The sequence below is a fragment of the Alosa pseudoharengus genome, unplaced genomic scaffold (genome assembly GCF_046254945.1).
Source record: "Alosa pseudoharengus isolate Yale_2024_CS ecotype anadromous, Long Island Sound unplaced genomic scaffold, YU_APseudo_1.1 YU_APseudo_1.1_scf_3, whole genome shotgun sequence".
In the NCBI taxonomy this organism is placed as follows: Eukaryota; Metazoa; Chordata; class Actinopteri; order Clupeiformes; family Clupeidae; genus Alosa; species Alosa pseudoharengus.
The window spans coordinates 30,683,517-30,691,016 of NW_027468718.1; the positions used below are offsets into that span (position 1 = coordinate 30,683,517).

The 7,500-nt window shown below is 49.1% G+C and overlaps 1 protein-coding gene across 1 annotated transcript in view; it reads left to right on the plus strand.

The window, feature by feature from the left end:
- Nucleotides 1–7,500, plus strand: part of itgb5 (integrin, beta 5) — a 47,586-nt gene that overhangs the window by 8,162 nt on the left and 31,924 nt on the right. The window contains exons 9-10 of the mRNA XM_076264010.1: nt 147–281; nt 7,210–7,500. The exon at nt 7,210–7,500 is cut by the window's right edge and continues 142 nt beyond it. Of these exons, the coding sequence (XP_076120125.1) occupies nt 147–281; nt 7,210–7,500 (426 nt within the window). The remainder of the gene's footprint in view (nt 1–146; nt 282–7,209) is intronic.

Below are 7,500 nucleotides of genomic sequence, written 5' to 3' on the forward strand. Positions count from 1 at the left end.
GATTGCAAGGGGGAAAAATAAGCCAATTAAAATGAAATTACAGCAGAATGTTCTTGATTGTAATCATCTCATTGAAGCTTGTGCAGTGGCGTCTTCTACAGTCAAATAATTGACTCCCTCTCCTCTCTGTGGTCCTCCTGCTTCAGAACATCCGGTCCAAGGTGGAGCTGAGCGTGTGGGAGCACCCCGAGGACCTGAGCCTGGGCTTCTCCGCCACCTGCCAGGACGGACAGGCCCTCCCCGGCCTCCGCAAGTGTGGCGACCTGAAGATCGGCGAGACGGTGAGTCAACGAGCGATGTCCCTGAACTCAAACGCGCGTTCAGACCGAACGGCACGTGGTCAGAGAGCTTATTTGTAGTCGTGTGATACTGAAAATCATCATGTTGCATCATGGCTATATCCACTGTGCTTGTAAATGCCTCTGGCCAGCTGAAAGTTAAATTAATTCCGGGAATTCTGTGAATTAGGATGCCACTGGGTCCAGAGCTGAACAACCGGGCCTTGTTATCAAAGTCGTGACTCAGCTCGCCACCTATCTGTAAAGTGCACAGTTCCTGTTTGATTTGTACAGCTCAAAGCCACTGCCGGGCACTGACACGGAGCACTCCCAGCCAATACGAGTTACTCTGGTCCCAGTGACTAAAACAAAGGGAATTCCTAGTGAGGGCACTTGACACTGTGATAAGAGTTGATAGGAGGAAGGTGAAGGCCGAGTATGGCAATAACATGCTGGTATCTTTTAGAAGTTACAGTGAGCTACTACTTCTGTCTCTTCAAGTCAAAAGTCCATAAGGACAAAAGTCCTTTCACAGTAGTGACGTTTTTCTTGACCAATCAGACCTGAGAAGGCAGTGTTTGGTCCCATCCTCACAATGGTGGTTTATCTTAAGAGGCGGGGGGAGGAGGGAAAGCAGAAGCTGCAACTTGCTGATTCTGCAGGGGACGGCTCAGCATCCTGTCGCCACAGACAGTCAGACACAGCACAGACTCCTCAGCTGCCGCCTGTGGTCAGTGTTGTTGATCCCATGGGCCACTGCCTGTCCTGCTGTCTCACACGATAACACACAATCTCGTCCTCTGTGACCCCTTACTCCCACCCCCAGCTGTGTTCCAGCCTGTGCACTTTGGCCCAGAACGCTGCTCGTCTCCAGGGTGAGAGGAGAGGGTTGTTCACAAGAAGGACCGGTCCTGGTGCTGTGTGGTGGTTTCACAGGGCTGTGTTTGCTGTAGCTCTGCTATTCATTCATTGTCTTTCAGCTGGACAGGCACAATGCTTTTGATCTCAAGAGTGTTTGTTTCCTTTCTCAGTGGCCACCAAAACCGATAGTGTGCCTCCAGAAACAAATTTAAAGCTGCAGTTGGCAAGATATTTTTGATCATATTCACTGAAACCGACACTATGCTCCGACAGAGCAACATAAATCAGCTGGTTTTAGAAAAAAACCCGCACTTCTACCTCCAACTAGAGCCTGTTATTTGTTTTGCATAAATCCATAGCTCCCGGTTCTTCTGGTCCAATAAGAGCAGGGCTGTGTGAGATCTGACTGCCAAACGCAGTCTGGTGTGCACTGACGAGCACAAACTCGATGAAAGGGTGCTCGTGGTAGTGGTGGGGTGGCATGAGAGTTGGAAACATTCAAAATTTTGGTTATGTCCCCTCAATCTGTCAGACTTGCCAACTGCAGCTTTAATGTTCAATGTCAAAGTTATAGATGACTGTAAAATTGGTGAACATCAACTGGTGGTGTATCAAATGGTTCAATGGGTTTACAGTCATGGAGAGAATGTTTGCAGTTACCCGTTCATCCATAACAAAAGGTGCATCACGTGCAATCATCCACTCTAATAACTTGCAGAACCTGATGTGGTGAATGGCTATCAACTCATGCCAATCATCACTGGAATGTTCTCATGGCCTCTACGCTACAGAGTGAGAGAATACAACTAGCTCCTCTTTCTCTTTCCCTTTCACTGGTGTACACACACACACACACACACACACACACACACACACACACACACTTCTTTCTTTTTCTTTTCTTTTTCTCTTTCACTGGTGCACACACACACACACACAAACAAACACACACTCTCGCACAACTCTCTCCTCTTTCCCTTTCTCCTCTTTCCCTAAAGATCCTCTGCTCAGTGGGAGAGTACTCCATCATCCCCCATGTCTCTAATGAGGCCTTCCCTGTACATGCCACCACACAGGGCTCTGAGCGCCCCACGAGGACTGGTCCCCCTGGGCTCCCCTCCGTGGATTTAGCCTAATTGAGTGCTGAGACGAGAGGGTCGGCCGCGGTGAGAGAGAGCGGCGACTCCGAATGGTGCTGGTGAATGGAGGGAATACCGTTTTTTGTGTGTGTGTGTGTGTGTGTGTGTGTGTGTGTGTGTGTGGGCCTGTGCCTGCTCTGCTTTCACCTCACTCTCTCTCACAGCCTGTGTGTGTATGGAGGGGGGGGAGTATGGGGTTGTTGCACCGTGCCCAACTGCCCATCTCCCCTGTGAAAGCGGGATGTGTTGGTGGTGGTGAGGGGTGGCACAGGGCAGGCAGAAGCCTATGTGCCGCTCGCCCATGTGTCCTGCGCCGGACTCCCGCAGCATGTCAATGGGCTCCCCCTCAAAAGCAGCAGAGAGCTCTCTCTCTCTCTCTCTCTCTCAACCCCCCCCCCCCCCCTGTTCACTGAGCGAGGAACACAGGCAGACGCTAGCCCAGATTCTGAATCCACGCCTAGGTCCCTTTCAGACCCACACCCTGCACTTCCCCTCCAGAGACTACTAAAAAGCCCCCATACATAACCCATCTCACTAATCCGCTATTGGCGTTGGCTAACGGCCCTGCATGCATCGCTTTTAATCCACTGAGGACAAAATGCATCCCCTAGTAAACAAAGTTAGTGGCTGCCTGCCTGCCTAAAAGGGCCTGGAAATATCAGGAAATTTTACTTGGACATTTTCCACTTCATATTCAAGGTCAAAATTGTTGTTTGTAAATGAGTTCAAAACTATTTTGCATAGCTCAGTTGAAGATGACACGCTTTTAGAGGAGCAGGCTACGTGAATGCCTGTAAATCCTGCACATTCACAAGGAATGTGTCCATGGCGTTTAAGTGGGGGGCAGTTTCTGCTTGCGGGTGCTGGCGTCTGGTAACTGTGTTGGTGTTATTGTTTCCATCTCTCGCAGACATAGCCCTGGCACCAGAGTATCTCAAAACACACACACACACACACACACACACACACACACACTCTGACTTCCCGTGTCTGTTTTCTCAGTTAGAAACTGTGGAGTGGGAAGAGAAGAGTAATGATGTCCTGGTAACCTATAGCATCAGTATTCCTCCGTGTTGATATCACCTTGTCAGTAGCACCTATGTGCCTGGTTCTGTACATTACACCAATTCTTATCCTCGTGCTCCTGTGTTCTTATTATATTAGTCTTGGTCTGTTTTTATTCATCTTATGGTTCCTGTTCATACTGTTCCTATTGTGTCTACAATCAGCGTGGCGACACTCTATCCCGGAGTGAAAAGTTTCGGTTTTACAGAGTTTGTTGTGTTCTTTTTATGGAGTTAATAATTTTATGACGTTCTTGATTGAGAACATGTGCCTGGCCCACCATGCCGAGAATGGAGCGTCACTATGAAAGCATGTACTCTGGACTTGCAGCTTTTGTTGTCTTATGTGAGCTGCAAGTGAGAGGGGAAAATCCGGCTTTTTCCTAGTGTGTAGTCGGCCACTTATGCGGTTAAAACAAATTTGCTACTCTACCCCTCTCCCTGTCCCTTCCTTTCCTCTCTCTCTCCTTTTACTCTCTCTCTCCTTTTTCTCTCTCTCTCTCTCTCTCCCTCTCTCTCTCTCTCTCTCTCTCTCTCTCTCTCTCTCTCTCTCTCTCTCTCTCTCTCTCTCTCCATCGTGTCTTTTCTCACTCGTCTCCAGCCATTAACCCTACTCTGGATGCCCTCACCCATGTGACTCACATGTCTCCGTAATCAAATTCAGCCCTCCTTCATTAGAAGCACACTGCTGCGTCCGTGATGGCCACTCGGCAGCGTGCGCTCCCATGTGCTTGCCTGTCCGATGGCCCGGCCGCCTCCCCACTGTCTTGTGAGAGTGACCCATGTGACGGCTCCTGCAGCCTCTACGGCTGCTGCTGCTCCGTTTCGCGCTCTTTCTCGCTTACTCTTGGCCCTGCAATCTACGGAATTTGCACAGGTGGCTGTGTGTGTGTGTGTGTGTGTGTGTGTGTGTGTGTGTGTGTGTGTGTGTGTGTGTGTGTGTGTGTGTGTGTGTGTGTGTGTGTGTGTGTGTGTGTGTGTGTGTGTGTGTGTGTGTGTGTGTGTGTGTGTGTGTGTGTGTGTGTGTGTGTGTGTGTGTGTGTGTGTGTGTGTGTGTGTGCACTGCATATTCCATGTCATCACTACGTGCCCGTTCAACAAGGGTGCCTGTGTTCAGGGATCAGAGTGGGCTTTAAGCATGTCATCCAGACTCGACCCCCGGGGAGAAGGCAAATCCAAGGCCTGCCGTGCCAGCAGTGAGGCCGAATCAGGACCTTATTTATTGCCAAAGAGGGGAGAGTGTACAGCTGGGTGCTGAATATTTTATGTATTTTTCATGTTCCTTGAGGCAACTGCATTAAAGGTTCAGCTGACAGTGAGGTGCCTTTTTTCTCCTTTACATCTCTCCTTCATAACTCGTGTGTGTGTGTGTGTGTGTGTGTGTGTGTGTGTGTGTGTGTGTGTGTGTGTGTGTGTGTGTGTGTGTGTGTGTGTGTGTGTGTGTGTGTGTGCGCGCGCGCGCGTTTGCGTTTCCTCCATGGGTGATTTTCCTCTACTTTCATCAGAGACTTCCTCTCAGCGTTTTCCCTGCGCTGCTGTTTGAAGTGAACACTGAAGTGCACTCTCCCAGGACACATGGGGATCTTCCCCTGTGGCGCTCCCAGGATCCCCATACAGAAATGATGAACTTTCACACGTGACCAAGACCACGAGCAACAGCCACTCCACAGAACTACAGAGAGAGAAAAGCGCTTCCATGCTTGCCCCCCTTCTTACTTAAGACACATGGGTCCCACTTGAAGGTTCTTGCCAGTATAAATATGGCCGCTCTGTCCCAATATCAACATGGCCGCTCTGTCCCAATGTGGAGGCTCAGTGCTGAAGCCCTTTGGATCCCACTACTCAGGAGCTCTGACGCACTGACTGTGGCAGATCTTCAAAGCGCCCTCAGTGTGTGGAGTTGTCTTTCCCACCTCAGGGGAAAACAGGGAGTCAAAAAGCCGTGTGTGTGTGTGTGTGTGTGTGTGTGTGTTTGGAGCGGCCTTCTCACTCCCCTAGTACCGTGATGTTTGTTTAGTGTAAGCCTATGCTTTCTTCTTTTCTTTCACACACATGCCGTATTTGAGGGTGACCACACCCAAATCTCATAAAGCCTTTGGCAGATGTTTACCTTCAGTGTCCTGCAAACACATCAGCATATTGACCCTCCAGTGTCCTCCTGTAGCTAATTAAGGCTAGTTATAAATGTGTATTCTCATGCTACTGTAAACAGTATCTGCTAAATGCACAGAAAATAGCTTGTTGGACATAGCCATGTCGTGAGGTTGAATGCATCTGGTGAATGACTGCCTATAAATGTAACCTTTTGGCTCCTGTTTGCTAGATCTCAGCTGGTCTTGAGCTCCAGAGGGTTTATAGACGTCTCTCATGTGAAAAAAGAGCCTTGCATGTGGTGCAGGTTTGCCACTTTTACAAGAACCGTTTTCTATGGCAAAATGCACTGCCAGTGGGTGTGAAACCACAATCTATGGGAGTTCACTTCTGTGAGACTTACTGGAAAAATAGTTAGGAGTCGTGATCGTGTTTCAGCAGGCAGTGGCTGGGTCAAGTTTCTTTCTTCTCGTGGACTTCCTGACAGTAATCAAAATGGGCGCTGCCAGGGTGTCATCTGCTTGGAGGAGGGTATGATTAATCCACCAGAAAGCCAGCCACAGCAATTAGGGCTTCCTTTGAGGGTCCTAGATGAGCGATAAGAGTTAAAACCCATCATGTCATTTCAGCCTGGTTCAAACTGAGTTCATGCTTTTTGGGATCAAACTGTGAACAAAGCTCTGTGGAGTTTGGATAGTGATTTTATTTTTTTATTTTTTTGTTGGCTCAGAGAGATGTGGTCCTGTGATCATACAGTCAGTTTGCTTTAAGCCATAGCTTTAGCTTTTGCCATGGCTACCAGTCTCCTAGGAAACTCCATGTGTTCTTTTGATTGTTAAGGGTGACGATCAAAGATTCTAGAACAGAGCTCTGTTCTAGAATCTTTGGTGACGATGGAGGTGTGGAAGTATAGCAGCATCAGTTAATATTATTTGTAGACTATTAAGTAAGGGATAAAGGCCGCCGAGGTGTCCTGTTATACGGAATTAATGGACGAGGGCGAGGGGCAAAAACTCCCCGACGCGCAGCGGAGGGGAGTTGCCTCCGCCCAAGTCCATTAATTCCGTATAACTGGACACACCTCGAAGGCCAATATCCCGCTTATCACCCGGTTGCCACTGTAAACACTGGAAACACGCGGTTCTGTTTAAAAAGAAGCTCACTAGTTCAGCTTGTTGTACAACTTTAGCATGGACAGTTAGCTTGTTTACAGTTGATTCCATTGTTGGGAAGCCTGCAACCAAAAGATTCTAGAGCGCTGCAACCCTCGTCCTACTACGGTTGTTATAGTTACCATTCATAAGCATTGATATGGAACGGTGTCCTGTTATTCAGAATTAAAGGCCACCCGCCAGCCAATCAGAAAAGAGTATTTCTTCTCTCCGGGTGATAAAGAGATTTAGGAGATTATTTAATTATGGCTTTGGTAGCAACTGTACTTGTTGTGGTGGAATAGTATAGTGCACAAAGGCATAATGTGCCATTACTCTTCAGTGGATGTGAATCAACATCGTGATAATTCCTGAGCTGCCTAATAGCTGTGCAAAATGGCTATAATTAAGTGATTCATGCTGATGTTCCCTTGTCATGGCTGAGACTCCAATAAGGAATGCTTTTTTTTCCAAACCATGGGCTAGAATAGCGCAGTCACATTAGCAGTTTTCCATGTCAACACTACAGTATAGGACTAGTATAGTATGGCATAGTTAAGGACGTCTATCTAAGTCTCTTATTGACCCTAATGTCCTTCCCCATCTCCGTGTCTCCCTGCTGCAGGTCTCCTTCAATGTGAGCGTGGAGGCGCGCAGCTGCCCTCCCCCTGGCACGCAGCACAGCTTCACCCTCAAGCCCGTGGGCTTCAAGGACCGCCTGGAGGTGGCGGTGGACTACCGCTGCGACTGCGGCTGCACGCGTCTCACGCAGGCCAACAGCAGCCGCTGTAGCTCCATCGGGACCTACGCCTGCGGCATGTGCCGCTGCGAGCCGGGCTACCTGGGCGCGCACTGCGAGTGCCAGGAGGGCGAGTCGGGCACCGGCGGGCAAGTAGGCGCGTGCCGCGAAGCGGAG